At 39.7% G+C, this 22,317-nt stretch overlaps 1 protein-coding gene across 1 annotated transcript in view; it reads right to left on the bottom strand.

The window, feature by feature from the left end:
- Positions 1-22,317, bottom strand: part of pou6f2 (POU class 6 homeobox 2) — a 173,634-nt gene that overhangs the window by 98,084 nt on the left and 53,233 nt on the right. Inside the window, exon 3 of the mRNA XM_060900036.1 lies at positions 15,337-15,559. Within this exon, the coding sequence (XP_060756019.1) occupies positions 15,337-15,559 (223 nt within the window). The remainder of the gene's footprint in view (positions 1-15,336; positions 15,560-22,317) is intronic.

Raw genomic sequence — 22,317 nt, 5'->3', positions numbered from 1 at the left:
AGGGGTGTTAGAAATCTCTACCTCTTTCTCTAAAAGCTTCAACAAAAAGCTTGAAGCTTCACTTCTCATAGTCAGAGTACCAAGCAATATGTTATATTATACACACAAACTCACATGCACATACAGAAACACACACAAAAGGAGTGACATATTGTCACTCCGGTGACAGAACACAATTGTCGTCGCAGTACTATAACCCCTTTTTCATTGCAGTTCACTCCCATGAAATTACCATTAGCATTACGACTCATGCAGAACTGAGATAAATGTAAAAACGTCACCCAATTCAACCAAAGGAGAATGTCAGTTCCCCTAGATTACCATCTCTCCCTCTTTCTTTCTCTTTCTCTATGCTGCCAAGTGTAGTATTTCATTTACAACATAGCTTTGGTTTTTCTCCTCTCACTGACCATGTAAATCACTAATCAATTTCTATTTCCAAGGCCTGATGATGGGTTGTCAGTGAACGCTTATGAATCGCCACACAGCAGCCAAGCACGAGACCTTTAATAATAGAGAGGTGAACGTCTCAGAGGAGAGAAAGAGTCGGGAGAGTAAATGAAAAAGAACTACACTTGAACAAGTTTATGAAATTGTAGCTGATGGTTGAAGCCGACCTAAACTTCTTATTTCATTAAATCAAATTAAAAGGCCAGGCTCTTTTTCTTTCTATCGTGATTTTCGGAAAGTGTTGTTAATAAAACTTTCAAAACCAAGATTACTTTTATTTTATATGCAGCTTTCATCTTTCACTTCATTTTTCACTCCTTAGTTGGAGTGTAATACAGGAGTGCCACTACCTGTATCTGCCTCTTTATCTGTAGTTGGACTTAACCCAGAGGTAGACGTGGCTTAAACCAGAAAGCTTCAAATAAAATAACATTTTTTTTCATTAACACGATACATAAAAAGCATTTTTAATGTACAAGTTATTATTTTAAAAAATGTAAACCGCAGCAAAGATTAAGAGGCTTATTTGTTCACAACATGGTCTATATGGAGCAGCAGCTCTACTGGGAAGTGACATGAAGAAGTTCAGCTTCCTACAACATGAGTGCAGGAACATACTCTTCATCTCTGTATCTGTTTAGAACACATTATCTGTTCGATCCAAATAATGTATTTGGTTGCATTCCAACTACCTTAATGCCTGCCAATATTAACTACATCTTCATGTCCATATTCAAGCTGAGCACATCCCTAACTCCATCCCTGACACATTTTTGTTGAGCATGCTTCTTCTTCAACCTTCTACCTTAGCTGTTTTCTTCTCCATCAACATCATCATCATCCGCTGACTCCTGACTCCAGCTCTCCCTCTCTTATTTAAATATCTGAGTGAGCACAGGCACACAGCTAAAATTCAGGAGCCCGCACCATGCCAGAGAAAGTGCGCACTGAGCGATTTGTTTAATTTAATGCCAGTGTTGAGGAGCTTAAGTCATTTCAGGCCTTTCTGCACCACTTCCCCATCGGAGACAAACGTCAAACGGTTGCAACCTTTTAAAAACCTTTATTGGGTCTCTTCAATTATTTGGAGACTGATGCTATTACCATAAAATATACAGTATATATCAAACACGGGTGAAGATAATGAATGCAGAAAGGAGAAGGGAAGGAATGACGGACCCTGTCAAGATTAACAGAAGTATCTATTTTTGACTGTGCGCTCTTGACCTGCAGTTTCTGCACTGCATGTTTGTGTCTCTGTGCTTTACCGTACAAGCAGCAAGACAAAGAGGCAAGCTCAATTGAAACAGACAAAGCCATATCCTATTATCATTATTATTGTCTATTTCAATCTTCCCTCGTTCTCGCTTATGCGCGCTGTGGCTGTTTCTTCTTTTCGGCATTTAGACAGAGTGACAATGCCACCAGTCCTATTTAAAACGAACAGCATGTGGCAGACCAGGCGGCTGCTGAGTCCGCTTCAAGACCACAAATGCCACAAATACGCCACACAGTAACAGCAGGATTTTAGTAGACACTCGAAGGACTCTCTTTGCCTGTAGCGTTTCAGCTCTAAGAGGAGCGTAGACACAATCTTCTCTTGATCCGTAGCTTATTTTATAATAATAACAATAATAAAAGGACTCAAAGCATGCATTCCTATATTTTAATCTTACAGCAATAATTTTTGAGCATGCTATGGAAAACAGATGACATGGAAAATAAATTCATTCAGTTGGCTCTTGATGTCTAGTCTTTATGACACGAGGCGTGGTATATACTGTATCTGTGTGTATTTCCACCTCACAGCCTGTCTGTGTGTACATTACAATTTGTGTTATTTTTGTTTCTAACCCACTGTCATATGCAGTCACCTGGCAACGCACTTCCAAGCTGCTTATTCAAGTCAGACAATATTCAGAGGGAAAAAAGGCAAAAGAACAGGATGGAGAAGGAACCGGAGCGATATCAGAGGTGCATGGGAGATGAAAAGCTTAATTTCTGGCGGGATTGCCTCAGAGAGCGAGCGCCGCGCAGCCCTCCCTGTCTCCGATGCCACCTCTCACTCTCAATTATTTGGCTCCTGTCACAACAAATCAATCAAATTACTCCAGCAAGCCTGTGTGCAGGTGCTGCTAGCACATCGCCAGTCACATTAGCTTTGAAATGTATGAGAGCTCTGGCAATTTTATTACTCTTATTTATTTAATGCGACTTGCTCCCTTGTGAGTCATCTTACAACTGCTGCAAAGTTAAATCCTTAAAGGACATTACAGAAGGCTGACTGTGGGGAGCACTTTAAATTAAACACAGAGAAAGACAGAGTGAGACACAGAGGTAGAGAGGGAGACACCGAGCGAGCTTTTGCATCAGTATTGTGTTGAAATAAATTGAGAGCTGTACATGTGAAGACTGAGGTTGTTTCAACAGAGTCGGCTTAAGTACAATTTACACAGCCTCTGGCTTCTGACTTCTGCAGCTGACAAAAAGGAGATCGTGAGGAACTTAATTCCTTTACTTTAAATAAACACCTTTGCTTTTGCTGGATTTAAAAGATTTTTGAGAATTGAAACACGTTTCGTTCAGTTTCATTTCATTTCACACGCATTTGTTCAGAGCTCAAACACAGACAAGAAACTGAACTTAATACTTGAACACAACCTGCTGTCATTTCAATTAACTTTGTTTAAATCAATGTTGGGTCTTTAAGCAAAAAAAAAAAAAAATCCTTAAAGTGCCATTCCACCATTGGATGTATTCTTTGGCATAAAATACAATATATTTTGACAACATATATAAATGGTATCACTAGACAGAGAAATCTTTTAGCTTCAAAATGATATATCAAACACAATTTTTTGACAACGACAAGTATATTAATTTTGCGACCAAAGTCACCTACCCTTTTAATTTCCGCGCGTGATGTCATCGGCAGGTTCCCCTTCTTGTGTACCACGTGACGTGTGACGTGGAACATATTATCAGCAATGGCGGATAGAACGCGATAAAAATAATACCAATAAATCTAGCTAATACCAATAAATCTAGCTAACTGAAAGATTAACTCAAAATTTTTCGCAATTTTTTTGGCCCCCATATACGAGGAGAAATGACTCTCTCACTTTGGGGGTTTCCTGGTCTAAAAATAGACCGACACGTGGTACACAAGAAGGGGAACCTGCCGATGACATCACGTTTCACTACCGCGCGGAAATTAAAAGGGTAGGTGACTTTGGTCGCAAAATTAATATACTTGTCGTTGTCAAAAAATTATGTTTGATATATCATTTTGAAGCTAAAAGATTTCTCTGTCTAGTCATGTTGTCATAAAATATATTGTATTTTATGCCAAAGAATACATCCAATGGTGGAATGGCACTTTAACTGTGTTCTTTCTCAAGACTAAGTTGCTTTGGATAAAACTGTCAGCTAAATAAATTCATTCATTCAGCTTCAGTACGGTAATTGCAGATCCTGAACAGATTCGTGGAGCCTATCCCCAGAACACTGGATGCGAGATGGGAATAAACCCTCTATAGGACATCAGTCCATCACATACAGGCAAATAAATGTCAAAATATCAAAGCAATGTAGACTAACTGAGAATTTTTCCTTTATAAGAATGCATAGAAATATTCAGGTAGAATTTTGAATAAGGGTACTAAACTAAATCTGTGCAGTGCCTGGCCCAAATATATCAAACCACTCTTTTCTTCCTCACTGCTGCGCATCTCATAGCAAACTCTAATTATCAACCTTGCTGTCATCTACTTAGTGTTAACTTTACAAATCCTAGAGGTTGGAGTTTCCTTTAAACTAAAATAAGGGCGTTTGAAATGTTGAGTTCCCTGATCTGCCTGTTTTCTGTTCCAGTTATGCATCTCCATCTAAAGCCATCCAGCTCTTTGACAGCAGACGGCATTCCAGAGGGAGCGAGAAGCTGTTCTCTTATTGTAGTGATTAGAGCCAACACGGTTCCTCATTAGCCTACATGAGCTGAGAGATGCAAGCAATTACCCCCTCACCCCTGAGTGCTGTTTTATGTTTCCTATAGAGAGAACACACACACTCTAGCCTTCCCGTCAACCCCCGGTTCCCTCGCTGCATGGTATACTGCAAGCTCTGATGCATCTGTGACCAGGCAGCTTACAATATGAATATGAAAGAGTCTGACTCTACATTTGTTCTGCATTAACTCAGAGAGATACTGACAAGCGGGAGGCTGATGTTTCATTTGCTGCATATGTCTGTAGGGAACAGACTGGAGCACTACATTAGTGTTTCCAAAACCACTTGAATGGCTCATGAAAAGAAAGTTATTTATGATCTAAGGCTGAATTCTGTCTGTCTCTTGAAATTATGCTCGTTGAATGAAGGATACAGCTGGTGTTTTCACAAGAACTTGAAGTTTGCTTTAGTTGGTTGTGTTCGAATGCAGAAAGTGTAACACAAATTGAATGTTCCAGGCAATATAATTCAATTTGTCATTCAAAGAAATGAAAACACGAGACATTGCGACACCACATCACCAATCTTCTAAGATAACATTCCATTCTATCTCCGTCTGTCCTGCAACAATTTAGTTTTAAACAAAACCTGAACAGGAATTGGTTTTTAATAGAATGCCAATGTTGCTAGGTTACCGGTATGTGTTTCGAGAAATATCCCAATAACATGTATGAATGATCTAGAAGTAATCAATATATACAGACATATCAAGCAGTTCAATCTTTTTCTTCAACATGTCTGTTAAACAGGGGCGGCACGGTGGTGTAGTGGCTAGCACTGTCGCCTCACAGCAAGAAGGTTCTGGGTTCGAGCCCAGCAGCCGGCGAGGGCCTTTCTGTGTGGAGTTTGCATGTTCTCCCCGTGTCCGCGTGGGTTTCCTCCGGGTGCTCCGGTTTCCCCCACAGTCCAAAGACATGCAGGTTAGGTTAACTGGTGACTCTAAATTGACCGTAGGTGTGAATGTGAGTGTGAATGGTTGTCTGTGTCTATGTGTCAGCCCTGTGATGACCTGGCGACTTGTCCAGGGTGTACCCCGCCTTTCGCCCGTAGTCAGCTGGGATAGGCTCCAGCTTGCCTGCAGCCCTGTAGGACAGGATAAGCGGCTACAGATAATGGATGAATATCTGCTAAACATAAGTTTACCTCAACCTACATGATGAATCACGTGCTACTATCTCAGACATTTTGTCTGTCCAAAACCTTGTGGTGATGATAAATCAAATACAGTTTTAAAGTTTCATTACCAAATATTGTTTAAAAATTTTTTAAATAATTCTAATCAAAGTATCTGGGGGGGAAAAAAATCATTTCATTAAATTCACAAAAATATCAAATTTTGGGGGGGATTATACTGCACTGGGAAAAGAACATGCTAAAATTAACAAAGAGGGCAAAACATTGAGTGGATCACAGTTCTAAACACCACAGAAAAAAGAAAGTACGTGACATATATTATCTCTTTTAAAATACCAGGATGACATTATCAAGCAGTGTAGGCTGTACCTTTACTTAATAATATTTAAAAATTGGTCCACTTACTCAGCTTCATTAAAATGAAGAAGTTAGGGTTTTTTTTCCCTTAGGATAACAAAATAATGGATGAAATATAAAATTAAAAATTAAAATTAAAAATAGCCTTCTCAGAATCCACTGCTGCTTCAGGTGTGGAATGATTTCATTTTCCTTAACTTTCACTTATAATTAAAATGTGCTTTATTCTCTTTATGCTGATTTTTATTAATAATTGTAAGTTTACTCTGCAGTGTTCTGACCTGATATGTCACGTTATAAGATATGTTGATGGAATGGACATAAGGACATAGATAAATGGTACACGTTCTCATGTGAAGATCCTTTTTTCATACAATGAGCTAAGCATCTCTGAATATGTTATTGGATAAATGACCTAACAAATTATTTTATATTGGGTAGGTACACCCCTTCATACATTTATTTTGACAGCAAGGGAGACAAAGCCGAAACACAACTCCAACTAGAGCAGCAGGTACAATTATCGACAGTCCATAATTATTGACCCCTTTTCAGATTTACCAATAAAAAACAATTTTACAAAGGTGAGTTTCAGTTACAACAGTTATTATTGGTTAATTCATCAACCGGAAGACACCCTCCCCTTGCCCTTTGATCTTGTCATCTGATGACGCAGCTTGTTACCTGAGATGGATTTTTTTCAGCATGATCAGCAATTCAAGGAAAACCTGGACATTATCATCACAGGTAAGCGTGCTGGAAAGATCATGGACATGGTTTTACTGATCAAATTCACCGATATTTCATGATCTCCTTGTCGAAACGTACTTTGTTTCTTACTCTTTCATTTGACAGTCGCCATTTTGTATCTAAACGCGCGTTTGAGAAGTCACGTGAGGTGTCGATAATAGTGATCACTTTCACCGGTGTCCACCATTATCGACACCCTGTGGAATTAAGTGATATTTATAACTGTTATGTATCGGTCTTTGTATAACATTGTTGAAGTAGATGAAGTACTTTAAAAAATAAGTGCTGTGATTTATAATAATCTTTTTTTCTGATTCATAACAGAAAGGAATGTTTATAGAGCATTTGGAATCCTGTTGCAATAAATAGAATTAGACCAGAATTAAATTCTGAGCATATAAAAAATTACATGCTTGAAATATTCAGATTTTTCTGTTCCATTCAGAAAAAAAAATAATAAAATAAATAAATAAATATATATATATATATATATATATATATATATATATATATATATATATATCATTTTTTTTGCAGTTTGTTGTAAATATCTACCACATATTACAATATCAGCAAACATTTTATATTTTGGTTTGAGGAATGACGTGCGATCTTTGACCTGGATTTTCATGTGGTTACAATGTCAACTGCCTGTTGACATTTATTGGTAAACTACAAAACTAGAAATTAATACAAACAGCAACGAATGATTAACATTATCAATTCATTTGTTTACAAACATTCAAATTACTTCCTCATTTACGTAAACACCAACATTGATAAGATATTTTGTACTAAATATAAGTCTATGTAAAACAAATTTAAATAAAAACTATGTTTCGTGGGGCGGCACGGTTAGCCCTGTCGCCTCACAGCAAGAAGGTCCGGGTTCGATCCCCGTGGCTGGCGAGGGCCTTTCTGTGCGGAGTTTGCATGTTGTCCGCGTGGGTTTCCTCCGGGTGCTCCGGTTTCCCCCACAGTCCAAAGACATGCAGGTTAGGTTAACTGGTGACTCTAAATTGACCGTAGGTGTGAATGTGAGTGTGAATGGTTGTCTGTGTCTATGTGTCAGCCCTGTGATGACCTGGCGACTTGTCCAGGGTGTACCCCGCCTTTCGCCCGTAGTCAGCTGGGATAGGCTCCAGCTTGCCTGCGACCCTGTAAAGGATAAAGCGGCTAGAGATAATGAGATGAGATGAGATGTTTCGTTAACTTAATACCACATACCGATTATTTTTTTATAATCATCTGGATGTCGATAATTGTGGAACGGTTTCAATAACTGTGGACAAAGTTGTCGATAATTGTGGAACAGTGTCACGTGATCTGATGCACAAAGTAATCGGGAATCAACTAATTTTTTGTCCAGTGGAAGTTTGAGTAATTATTTATGCACAATTTACGTACTGAAAGTCGTTTCTACTTTTGCAACGGCCAAAAGATCAATAATTGTAGCCACCGCTCTATTTCTCCATCTGAAGAACTTCTGCAAATAAAATTCCTCAACTGTGAAGATACTGTCTCCAGTTTTATCCTACCACCTTTTGCATTTGACTGAATAATAATAAAGCGGCTAGAGATAATGAGATAATAATAATAATAATAATAATAATAATAATAACATTTCTGGAGAAATATAAATATAGTTACCCTGCATTAGCAGAAGACACATTATCTTGTGCAAATGGCAGATAACAGTGACTAGAGATAATACTAAAACACATTATCACTGAACTAACAGATGTGAAATGTGTAATTGCAAACTGTTGCAGATCTGTAAGGACGCTAAAGCAGAGAAAGGTGGTATTTGTGGTAAATTTGATCTGCAGAAAGCTTGGGGGGAAAGCACGAGGTTAAAGAGCTTTAATGTCTGTGAGTGGATTAATATGAAAAGAGAATCCACGGTGAAATCGCACAAGCTTGAGGAAGGTACTAATATGAGTAAAACTGTTTGTACTGTACCTGTCTCTATCTCTATTCACAGTTCTCCTGGCAACAAAGGAGAAATTCAAAACAAAGGCCTCTAACTCAGACACACTGATTGATCATGAAAATGGATTCAAGAAAAGTGTGTGAAAATTGAGGAAGATGATCTATTATTCAGCAAGCCTATGGGCGATTATTCAGCACAGGTGAATCCAATAGCCCTAGGATGGGAACCATGTTTAAAACCCATCCAAGCCGCATATTTGGTGGTTCAGCAAATACTGCATATCACAGTAGAGCAAGAAGTGCCATCCAAACACTCCTATCAATGGCTCAGACTCATCCTGTGACAATAGCAAGACTCGTGTATCCAGCTGGATATGCTTTACAAATTTATTAATACATCATTCAAAGGATTATATGCACAAAAACCTCTTTCATGAAAATAGTATTCACGAAAATCCAGTTAGTTGGCAAAAAATGTTTGTGTCCTACAAGAGTTCCTGAATTTGTACAAAAAAAGGTAAATTGTTGATTTTGACTCTGTTCTCTCCCTCAAGGCCATGGGTGTGCAGAGAAATAGTAATGATTGGGCCTCTTTATGGCCTCTAATGATTCCTCTTTAGGACTCAGACAGCCAGTACATGCTTTATATCAACTCCAGGCTTTGGCTTTCTCTGTGCCAACACTGCAGTATGACATGGTCTTCATACTCGATCCAACTGGCTAAAGATAACTCCAGATTTGGCTCATTATTACCAATAGTTTTAACCATGTAGCGTTTATGTTCATATCTACCTTGCTTGTCAAAGACCAACACACATGCAGCCTATAATGTACTGGTAATTATTATGCAATAATTAACAGCTAGTCTATGAAATCAAGTCGTACATGAGCTGATAGCCAGTGAGGTGCGTAGCACCAAGTTGGCTATAAGCCATATACGACGAGATTGAGTGGAATAACTGTTTTATTCTATCCACATTCACTGTATTTTGAGAAACAGAGCATTTTTATTTTTATTTTTTGCAAATTTGATAAATAAAAACTAACTAAATAAAAACAAAAAAATCCAACCAAATTCTGCTTCGAATGTAAACAAACCAGCGAAATGACAGTAGCAATTTGTGCTATAATAATAATTCTTGAAAAATAAAAAAAGATACATTCTTACCATCAAATACTTTTATTCCATATTTTGTTGCCTTTTTGTATTTTGGGAGTTTGTTTTCGAGTAGAGTTTTTATTTCATCTTCGGTTGGTTCAAACGCTCTGCCATTTTGTTTTTCTCTACTAGTGGTATATGAGCTGATATCCTAGTAGTAGAGTAGCCAATCAGAGCATGCAATTGCTCATATCCAGTGAATGTGGATAGGATGATTATTGTTATGCAGCTAGACTGTAAAGAAGTTTTGATAGTTAAGCAACTTACTATGGTAAATATTGGCAGGTAAATTTTAAATGAAGGTTTCAGATGAATGTTGGTTCAAACAAATGCAAGAGTGCTGAAGTCAGAAACTGAAAAAGAGAAATTCAAAATCTACGTCAGGCCATAAATAATAAATGCCAGTGCAGAGAAATACCAAAGAAGAAATTTCCTACATTATTATTATTATGATTATTATGATTATTATTATTATTATTATTATTATTATTATTATTATTGGAAACACATACACTTACTAGACCTTTATAGCAAGAATGGATGAAATGGATTCTAAGTTGGATTTTTAGCAGTCAGTTCTTACCGGTAGCTCACCCTTTTCCACCAAATCAGTTCCAGGGCTGGTTTGGGGCCAGTGCTTAGTTTGGAACCGGGTTTTCTGTTTCCACTGACAAAGAACTGGCTCTGGGGCCAGAAAAAAACGGTTCCAGGGTAGCACCAGCTCTTTGCTGGGCTAGAGGAAAGAACCGCTTACGTCAGCGGGGGGGCGGAGTTGTTAAGACCAACAACAATAGCAAGACCGTGAGAGGGCGCCATTTTTAAATAAGCGACGAGATATCATGGATGCAGTAAAGCAGCAGTCATCCATTATTGTTGTTGTTGTTGTTGCTGCTTCTTCTTCTTCTTCTCCGTGTTGTTGTTGCTTCGATGTTCGCGCCAAGGTTTATGCAAAGGCAGCGACGTAACTGATGTATACAGTGACGTAATGACGTGGCTCCCCTTAGCACCCCGAGCTATGGAAAAGCAAACTGGTTCTCAGCTGGTTCACAAGTTAAACGAGTTGTGAACCAGCACCAGCACTGGCCCCGAACCAGCCCTGGAACTGATTTGGTGGAAAAGGGGTACATCATGTTGACTTAACTTCCAGAACCAATATCAGGAGCAGAAGCTTCAGGAGTGAGTAAGTGCCAATTAGTGAGTGGTGGATATAACAAAAGCATCTATTACCTTATTATTGTGCAAATTAGAGCTGATGCAAATATTGAAATACTTAAACAAATGTTTATCCCTGTGGGGAAACCTATGCAAGCAGAAAGGATTTCAAAATAAAATCTTTTAGGAAGCTTAACTCTTTAGCAACGTATACAGAGAACCCTTTGGAGAAGTTTGTATTTCATAGTGAAGCTCTGTACCACAAGCTCATCTCATCTCATCTCATTATCTCTTGGCGCTTTATCCTGTTCTACAGGGTCGCAGGCAAGCTGGAGCCTATCCCAGCTGAATACGGGCAAAAGGCGGGGTACACCCTGGACATGTACCACAAGCTGTGGGAGGGAAAATTAATATTTGATTTAATATTGTGAATTAGTATTTTGACATTTTAAATTAGTAACTAGTCTTTTTTTCTTTTTACATATCACATTATTTCAACTTTTATAAAACATTAGGTTTGAGATATTCGATCCTTGTTAAAGGTGTTGTTCTCTTATTTCAAGATATTTTATTGTTAATTTGATTCACTAACATTTTATTTCAATATATGCTATTATTATAACTTATTTTGTAATTTCAAGTCTGTTATCTCATTATTTCAAATTAGCAGCTCATAATGTCTAGAGAGATAGCATCTTTATTTCAGTACAATTTAGATTCTATATTATGTCGAATTATGCATTAAAAAGGCATATAAACCTGTTCTCATCTATAGTTTCAGTTCTCCAGCACTGCTGAATTCATTGCTTTTAGGGAAAAAAATATTGTTGTGATGTCAAACCAACATAAGTTCATGGTTATTTGAGGCGGGCGGTACAGTCTCAATGTACAGTGGTACAGTTAGCACTGTCACCTCACCGCAAGAAGGTTCTGGGTTCGAGCCCAGCGGCTGGCAAGGGCCTTTCTGTGCGGAGTTTGCATGTTCTCCCCGTGTCTGTGTGGGTTTCCTCTGGGTGCTCCGGTTTCCCCCACAGTCCAAAGACATGCAGGTTAGGTTAACTGGTGACTCTAAATTGACCGTAGGTGTGAATGTGAGTGTGAATGGTTGTCTGTGTCTATGTGTCAGCCCTGTGATGACCTGGCGACTTGTCCAGGGTGTACCCCGCCTTTCGCCCGTAGTCAGCTGGGATAGGCTCCAGCTTGCCCGCGACCCTGTACAGGATAAGCGGCTACAGATAATGGATGGATGGATGGGTTATTTGAGGCAGAGATGCTGAAAGGTTATAACTCAAAGTATTACACGACACTTTGCTTTCTATTTCAGAAGCTTCTAAAAAAGTTAAGCAGACCGCAAGGCATTTAATCGTGACTGAGGATACTCTGGGTACATTTAGAAATTCTTCTGCCTGCATGAGTGTTTATTAAAAGCTCAGATGCTGTGTGGCCTGTTGTTATTTATGCATGTTTGTGTCCATTAGAGACATCTTTTACTCCATCTAAGCTCCTCAGCTGTCTGCCTATCCATCCATCCATCCATCCATCCATTCATTCGTCACCTCTCTTTTGGGCCACTTTTTTCTCTGGCCTGTGCATTATTTTAATCTCAAGATTTTTGGAGAAAAAAAGACAAGAAAAGATGTAGCTAAAAGATGTGCTACTTTACATGCACTCAAATGTACAATGTGGCATTTTTTAGTCAGGTATTAGTAAAGGCATGTCATTCAAAATTTATGACTGACGGTTTCCCTCCTCCATCCAACAGTCTAATGGTATAAAAGATACAATGTTTTAAACATTAAAATGAAAACCATTTACAACTATGATCAAAAGAGAACACTTGCACATTAAAGTTTAAAAAAGAGGGATGAAGGATGGAGAGAGGGTCAGAGAAGAAGACAGGAGATTGCTCCGGGATACATCCACAGAGAGAAATGAAATGTTTAAAGTGCTTTTTGTACAAAGATGAAAAATGATGACCTGTAATGTACAGGGTGTTTCAAAAAATTTGATATCATTTCATAATCTAATAACTTTGCCAATTCTCATTCAATTGACCTCAAATTTTAACAGCATGTATGGAAACATAGAAATGTGGCGGCACGGTGGTGTAGTGGTTAGCACTGTTGCCTCACAACAAGCAGGTCCTGGGTTTGAGCCCAGCAGCTGGCGAGGGCCTTTCTGTGTGGAGTTTACATGTTCTCCCTGTGTCTGTTGGGTTTCCTCCGGGTGCTCCGGTTTCCCCCAAAGACATGCAGGTTAGGCTAATTGGTGACTCTAAATTGACCATAGGTGTGAATGTGAGTGTGAATGGTTGTTTGTCTCTATGTGTCAGTCCTGTGATGACCTGGCGACTTGTCCAGGGTGTACCCCGCCTCTCACACATAGTCAGCTGGGATAGGCTCCAACTTGCCCGCGACCCTGTACAGGATAACTGGTCACGGATAATGGATGAATGGTATAGAAATGCCATTCACTGGAAAAGAAAAAGTGTTTTGTGTGTTGGAGTACGCTCGAACACAATCAAACAAGACTGTGCAGCGTGCATTTATGAGAGAACCACCAGCATCGGAAGAGACGGTCGAGCGGGTTTGCGAATATTGAAAATTTGTGAAATCGTTCACATGGAATCTACATACCTTTGAATTTCTCATTCAAATTTTGAGAAATAAATCTTATATTGCTCCACATTAAGCCTGTTCAGTTTCATTTGACTAGACTATGTAGTTTCTGAGATATTTACATCTCAAATAATATCGAATTTTTTGAAACACCCTCTATATGCCCAACTCTTTTAGCCAGGTGCTTCACTTTTCCACCACTTTGCTCACACCTCTGTTTTATACACTCTTAAAGTGCATATTCTGGACCAATTTCTTTTTTTTTATATGAAAGTATGTCCCTTTACACACTCATCCAAAACGGTAATTTTGCAGAAGGTCATCTGTCTACAGCAGAAAAAAATAAAATAACAAAACACGTCTGGAAAAATCCCAAGGGAGTCTGGAGCCAGATTCATGACGTCCCCTGCAGATGCGCCAGCAGGCTGCGAGAGCTTTGCACGGTTTCAGTGCACAGCCTGTGTAGACCAAGCGCTCCCGTTTCTCTCTCATTGTCCGGTCTTTTGGAAAACGATGAGTACTAATCCCATCAAGATTGGTGTTGCTACACCCTCCTATGATACATCTGTTAACCATTTTAATAATTACGTGATAACGTTGAAGAAATTTGCAGAAAACCACCAGGTCGTTTTCTCATAAACAAACCAGCGCTGACGTAGGATTCAGAGGGAGGCGTCCCACACGCGACGTCACAAAAATCAGTGTTTGCCGGGAAATCCAGATGCCAAGTTTTTTCAGAGGCGGACCAATTCGCCTCAAATGGCTTGATTTCAACTGAATTTTTCTGGTATTGCGCAAGGTAAAAAAAATTGCACAAAATGCAAAATGTGACAGATATTTGACCAAAGTTTAATATAAAATAGGAGAATTACATTGATCTTGCTCCTGAATTTACCCGTGATATGCACTTTACAATGGTTGTCTTTATGACCATAAAGGTCCTCTATAGAATAGCAGAATTTCCTTTCGCGAAAGGTTCCAAGTAAAATCATTTAAATTATCCAAAGAACCCTTGCAAAACCTGATCAAGACTAAACATTAAATCCCATTTGGACAGTGACTTTGAGCATTATGGGTCTACACTCTTTGGGAGAGAAGGATATACACAGAACCCATAGAGTCTTTCCTGCAGTTAGAAAACTGAAACCTCGAACTATCCCTTGAAGAGCCTTTCATCTTAGTTTGCGCTTATCTGCAAACTGATCTTTATATTGATTGATATCGTTACCAGATCTGCGGAGGAATTTTAGAACCAAGCCTTTTCCATCATCCCACATTGATAGTGACTTTGCATGTCATTTATAAGCCAAGAAAAAGCATTCCATCTAAAGTTCTTCAGTGTATTCCTCTGAAGAAACCCTTAAACATTTTATGTGAAACAGAGGGTTTTCTTTAAGAAAAAAAAAAAGTTCCAAGCAGTACCTTGAAATTCCAGCAAGTCCAAGCTAATACTGTGAACCATGGTTGGATATTACTTTAGATATTAACGACCACTGAGTGTGTTTTTGATATTACACTTATATTACTTTTTTATAACCATGTATGAGGAAATTAATTTATGCACATACTGTATGTCAGAACATAAATAACACAGTTGCTGTTTTTCCGAAAGAAAAATAATGATGTTAATGTTAACAAGTGCATATAATACATAGTTGGATGGAATCTACAGGATAAACTGCCTGTCATGGGTATAAAACTATATAACTGGACCATTGCTCTTGGCTAATCTAGATAAAGCTCATCCTCCAGCTGAGGTGTACCGTAAACTCTTACCTTGCAGGTTCTGCAGAGGGAGAGTCATGATGCCCCCAGCGGCTGCAGCAGCCACCAGTCCCTGGATATTGGCTGCTGTAGGCAAAGAGAGGACCAGGCCTTGTTGTCCCCCCAGGTGCCCACCTGCATTAAAGGGGATGAGGATTGGCTGATTCAGACCTGGCGCACCTCCTGACATCACGCCACTCATGGCTGAGGCCAGCTGCTGTGCCACCAAGAGAGACTGAAAGAAAATGATATTATAAATTAATTAATAAATAAGCAGCAGGCATACATTTCTAAACTTAAAAAGAAGTCAGAAATTAAAGTTTCTAGTGCTGTGAAACAATGATCAGTGCTAGCAATCATGTTATATTGCTGTTGCATTGTGGTATTCTCCTTATACATGTTTTTCAGGAGAAATAATTTATTTGAGGTTACCAGACCTCTTTAGTAGCCATGTATCTGTTAATCTGTTCAATGTCCATCCATCCATTATTCATAACCGCTTATCCTGTGCAGGGTCGCAGGCAAGCTGGAGCCTATCCCAGCTGACTATGGACGAGAGGCGGACAAGTCGCCAGATCATCTGACACACAGAGGCCAAGTTTACATTAGACCGTATCTGTCTCGTTTTCTTCGCGGATGCACTGTCCGTTTACATTAAAACGCCTGGAAACGCCGGGAAACGGGAATCCGCCAGGGTCCATGTATTCAATCCAGATCGTGTCTGGTCCAGTGCTGTGTAAACATTGAGAATACGCGGATACGCTGTGCTGAGCTCTAGCTGGCATCGTCATTGGACAACGTCACTGTGACATCCACCTTCCTGATTCGCTGGCGTTGGTCATGTGATGCGACTGCTGAAAAACGGCGCGGACTTCCGCCTTGTATCACCTTTCATTAAAGAGTATAAAAGTATGAAAATACTGCAAATACTGATGCAAATACTGCCCATTGTGTAGTTATGATTGTCTTTAGGCTTGCCATCCTTCCACTTGCAAGTGGTAAGTGATATGCACTGAGATCACACACACAGCGGCTCAGTCCCGAATCACTGCTCGTGCGCTATACTCGCGCGCTCTGTGAGCTGCGCAGGGCCGGAGTGCGCACCCTCCAGAGGGCACTCGCTGTTCAGGGTGGAGTGATTTGGAGTGCAGGATGCCTGCGGAGCCGAGCGTATCCGTGTATTGGTGTTGCTGTGTGCACGCGAATCGTGTATTGGTGTTGCTGTGTGCACGCTAATCATTCTAAAAACGTTAATCTGATGATCCACTGATACGGTCTAATGTAAACCCCACCTCAGACAAACAACCATTCACACTCACATTCACATCTACGGTCAATTTAGAGCCATCAATTAGCCTAACCTGCATGTCTTTGGACTGTGGGGGAAACCGGAGCACCCGGAGGAAACCCACGCAGACACGCGGAGAACATGCAAACCCCACACAGAAAGGTCCCTGTCAGCCATTGGGCTCGAACCCAGAACCTTCTTGCTGTGAGGCGACAGTGCTAACCACTACACCACCGTGCCGCCCTCTGTTTAATGTGCAATTTGAAATTGCAAACTAAAAAACAAGTAATGAAAACAGATGAATTTCAAAAAAAGATCTCAATTATGGAAAAAAAAAGTTTTTACACATTTCACCTGAAATGGTTTTTTGGACGATTCAATAAAGCAATATTTCGCAAAATTGAAATGGAAACACATTTTTCACATGTAAGTCGCATGACATGATGAGCAAACCCTATCTTTCTGAAAAAAGAGTGTTCTGTAGGAGCTATTCCAAGAGGAGAAAATATCATCCACAACTGTGTTTTGTGGAATTTTTTTCAAATAGTGCTTCTCTTTTGCACAAAACTGCAATGGATATCCGGCTACTGAAACAAAATATTTGCATTTCTGGACCCTTTTTCTGGATAGAAAACTTGTTTTTTTTTTCAGCTACAGTTTTATTCCCTCACACAACAAACATATATCTATGACATCTCTCTCGTTTCTTAAATATTCCAGCATTACTCTCTTTTTCTCTCTGTTTTTCCTCTCACTGCCTTAATGCAATTACTCAACAATAAAGTCCAGCAATACTCCACTAACCTTCTAAAATAAATCATTCTCCACATACACAATTGTTTCTGGATTACGTTCTTAACAACCAGTAAGAGTAATTATTTATACTTTCATATCATCTTTGATACATTAATTTTATATGCAGCTCAAATCACTGTACAGTATGTGCAAAAATTTTTTGGTTTTTTCTTGCACTTCCTAAAGACTAGAGAAACTAACACATGGTATTAGAGGGACACATCATACATAAGTGTGTTTGTAAGTCACCCTCCAGGTCTGTGCAGGTATCAGAAATAAGGTTCTGTGATATTCATTCATCTTTAGTAAGCACTTTATCTGAGTCAGGGTCACAATGGATCCAGACTGTGCCACAGGAATGCTGGGTGTGAGAAGAATACACAGAAGATGCTGTGGATGGAGTGCCCGTTCATCAGAGGAAACTATTCACACACTCATTCACAGTTAGGGGCAAATTAGTGCAGCTTATGTGCATGTGTTTGGGAGAGGGGAGAAAACCAGTGAACCTGGAGAAAATCCACACGTACAGTGGTGCTTGAAAGTTTGTGAACCCTTTAGAATTTTATATATTTCTGCATAAATATGACCTAAAACATCATCAGATTTTTCACACAAGTCCTAAAAGTAGATAAAGAGAACCCAGTTAAACAAATGAGACAAAAATATTATACTTAGTCATTTATTTATTGAGGAAAATGATCCAATATTACATATCTGTGAGTGGCAAAAGTATGTGAACCTCTAGGATTAGCAGTTAATTTGAAGGTGAAATTAGAGTCAGGTGTTTTCAATCAGTGGGATGACAATCAGGTGTGAGTGGGCACCCTGTTTTATTTAAAGAACAGGGATCTATCAAAGTCTGATCTTCACAACACATGTTTGTGGAAGTGTATCATGGCACGAACAAAGGAGATTTCTGAGGACCTCAGAAAAAGCGTTGTTGATGCTCACCAGGCTGGAAAAGGTTACAAAACCATCTCTAAAGAGTTTGGACTCCACCAATCCACAGTCAGACAGATTGTGTACAAATGGAGGAAATTCAAGATCATTGTTACCCTCCCCAGGAGTGGTCGACCAACAAAGATCACTCCAAGAGCAAGGCCTGTAATAGTCAGCGAGGTAACAAAGGACCCCAGGGTAACTTCTAAGCAACTGAAGGCCTCTCTCACATTGGCTACTGTTAATGTTCATGAGTCCACCATCAGGAGAACACTGAACAACAATGGTGTGCATGGCAGGGTTGCAAGGAGAAAGCCACTGCTCTCAAAAAGAACATTGCTGCTCGTCTGCAGTTTGCTAAAGATCACATGGACAAGCCAGAAGGCTATTGGAAAAATGTTTTGTGGACAGATGAGACCAAAATAGAACTTTTTGGTTTAAATGAGAAGCGTTATGTTTGGAGAAAGGAAAATGCTGCATTCCAGCATAAGAACCTTATCCCATCTGTGAAACATGGTGGTGGTAGTATCATCATGGTTTGGGCCTGTTTTGCTGCATCTGGGCCAGGATGGCTTGCCATCATTGATGGAACAATGAATTCTGAATTATACCAGCAAATTCTAAAGGAAAATGTCAGGACATCTGTCCATGAACTGAATTTCAAGAGAAGGTGGGTCATGCAGCAAGACAACAACCCTCAGCACACAAGTCATTCTACCAAAGAATGGTTAAAGAAGAATAAAGTGAATGTTTTGGAATGGCCAAGTCAAAGTCCTGACCTTAATCCAATGGAAATGTTGTGGAAGGACCTGAAGTGAGCAGTTCATGTGAGGAAACCCACCAACATCCCAGAGTTGAAGCTGTTCTGTACAGAGGAATGGGCTAAAATTCCTCCAAGCCGGTGTGCAGGACTGATCAACAGTTACCAGAAACGTTTAGTTGCAGTTATTGCTGCACAAGGGGATCACACCAGATACTGAAAGCAAAGGTTCACATACTTTTGCCACTCACAGATTTGTAATATTGGATAATTTTCCTCAATAAATAAATGACCAAGTATAATATTTTTGTCTCATTTGTTTAAGTGGGTTCTCTTTATCTACTTTTAGGACTTGTGTGAAAATCTGATGCTTTAGGTCATATTTATGCAGAAATATAGAAAATTCTAAAGGGTTCATAAACTTTCAAGCACCACTGTACATGGAGTGAAAATGTGAAACTCCACACAGAGAATAAGCAAGCTCAAGATCGAACTGGAGTTGTGAGGTGGCAATGCTACCCACTGCACAACCGTGCCACCTGGCTTTTATGTTGTGTTATATCTTTCACTGAGTTTCACACAGCAGCTTTGGCCTCAGCTGTGGCCTGTAGGGCTCCTTGCAGCCTGTGACTGTCCTCTTTATGAAGTAGTTACCTCTCTCTCTCTCTCTCTCTCTTTCTCTCTCTCTCTTTCTCTGAACATCACCTGCTAAGTCTGGGCTTGCCCTCAGAAACCAGAGGTCAGAAACACATTTGTGGCTGTATGATAAGCCACTTTGCTGCATACAGATGGAGGCTGGAGTCACAACTCTGGAGAGTCCAGAAGAAATATAAGAAGATAGTTCAAAACAGATTATTATTATTATTATTATTATTATTATTATTATTTATTATTTTTTTTTTAGGACGGCATGGTGGTGTAGTGGTTAGCACTGTCGCCTCACAGCAAGAAGGTCTGGGTTCGAGCCCCGTGGCCGGCGAGGGCCTTTCTGTGTGGAGTTTGCATGTTCTTTCTGTGTCCGCGTGGGTTTCCTCTGGGTGCTCCGGTTTCCCCCACAGTCCAAAGACATGCAGGTTAGGTTAACTGGTGACTCTAAATTGACCGTAGGTGTGAATGTGAGTGTGAATGGTTGTCTGTGTCCATGTGTCAGCCCTGTGATGACCTGGCGACTTGTCCAGGGTGTACCCCGCCTCTCGCCCATGGTCACCTGGGATAGGCTCCAGCTTGCCTGCGACCCTGTAGGACAGGATAAGCGGCTACAGATAATGGATGGATGGATGGATGGATGGATGGATGGATGGATGGATGGATGATCTATTTGTACTAGCATTGAGGATTTCTGATGGAGATATAAAGCTTCTGTAAGTTACTGTGGATAAGCGTACATACCAAATGCTGTATTTATAAATATAAAATTACTTTATCAGTAGATCCTGCATTCATAATTTCTGCAATGTTATTTCATACACCCTTTCATGCAGCACCATGCATGCAATAGCAAGCTGACAAAGGTCATTTCCTTGTTAGAATAATTTTTATTCAACATTCAATAAAATGCCATTCATCGTTTCATTTACAAAAGGGATCTTTGAATGTTGACTTAGAAAGCGAAGGAAATTAATTAACCACTGAAAAGACAACTACAAAGACGTGTGTGTGTGACAGAATCAAATGGTATGTGCTTAATTTTGCTGGTTTAAGTGTGTGTGTGTGTGTGTGTATGGGGGGGGGGTTTGATATGTAATGTAGGATCCTTCAGGCAAACAATCAAACACAGCTTATCAACATTCCTTCTCTGTCTAGTGAATGTCACTTTTTGGTTTGACACTGACTCAACTCTGTTTTGAAACAGTTAGTCACAACTGGTATTCATCTCTATAATTTCCTTTACTTTATATACAAAGAACAAAAAAAACATTTATATGTCATTGAGATTGATTATATTTACACTGTAACTCTACTGATATTATAATATTATCTCAGTCGCAATTATGTTAAAGGTTCTGACTGCAAAGTTGAATTCTGGGCAAAATGTTCTATTTCTATTGCTGTTGGAGTTTTGAGATGTTTCGCTGCTGCACACACCGTGTATCCTATGTGTCACTGTTTTGCCAAGATAAAATGCGTTCCGCATTTTACGATTCTGAAAATTGCTGAAGCAAGCAAGCAGCAATATCATGTGACCACCATGGGGCGTGTTTGACTGACTTTTAACCAAAATAAGTCAGCATGGGCAAACATGGCGGACTCCGCTGTCCTGCCAGCTAAAAGCCAGCGGAAAAGAAAAGGAAAGTCTGCCTAGTGAGTGCAACTGCAAGATAGAGTAAGGTTAGATGACATCATTTTTCTGGACAGATGACTAAATCATTCTAGCTAGTGCTTAGCTATCTTAGCCTTAGAATGCATGAGCTTGACTCCACGGTAGCAAGTATGGAGTTGTAGGGGCTTTTCTTATGACGTTATCGTAAATGTAGATTTGTTTATCTGGCCGAGCTTTGTGTTTGTCAACGACTGGCACAAGTGTACACAAGTGACTATAAGCCCAACTCAGTAAACATCTCCAAATAAACTTGTAGAAGTTATATCTGAAAGAACAATACCAGAGACCTATAGTGCTTTTGGATGTAATAACAGACGTGGAGATGAGCCTGGTATAACTTTTCACCGCTTCCTGGCAAACCCAGAAAGATGAGAAAAATGGCAAGCTGCAGTTAAATGGGAAGAATGCAGTTAAACATTCCCGTGTGTGTGGCAAACATTTTACATCAGGTTAGTGTGAAAGCTCTGTGCAACATTAAAAGGTAGATCTGGATGTGGACTTTGGATGTGATATAGTTTATTAGACCTAATACTTGGCTAGATTAGTAGCATGTTTGTTATGTACTGATAATGTAGATAAGGATAACCACCATAAAATATGCTAGATCTAGGTCCTGGCTTGTTTATTACTATTAGAAGTCCGCGTTTGAGCTTACCTTTTCATAATAAGGTATTTTTCTTTATCAGGAATTTCCCATAACATTCCAGCACGAGGGGCGGCACGGTGGTGTAGTGGTTAGCGCTGTCGCCTCACAGCAAGAAGGTCTGGGTTCGAGCCCCGTGGCCGGCGAGGGCCTTTCTGTGCGGAGTTTACATGTTCTCCCCGTGTCCACGTGGGTTTCCTCCGGGTGCTCCGGTTTCCCCCACAGTCCAAAGACATGCAGGTTAGGTT

The sequence above is a fragment of the Neoarius graeffei genome, chromosome 19 (genome assembly GCF_027579695.1).
Source record: "Neoarius graeffei isolate fNeoGra1 chromosome 19, fNeoGra1.pri, whole genome shotgun sequence".
Lineage (NCBI taxonomy): Eukaryota > Metazoa > Chordata > Actinopteri > Siluriformes > Ariidae > Neoarius > Neoarius graeffei.
This window is presented reverse-complemented; position numbering and strand designations above follow the sequence as displayed.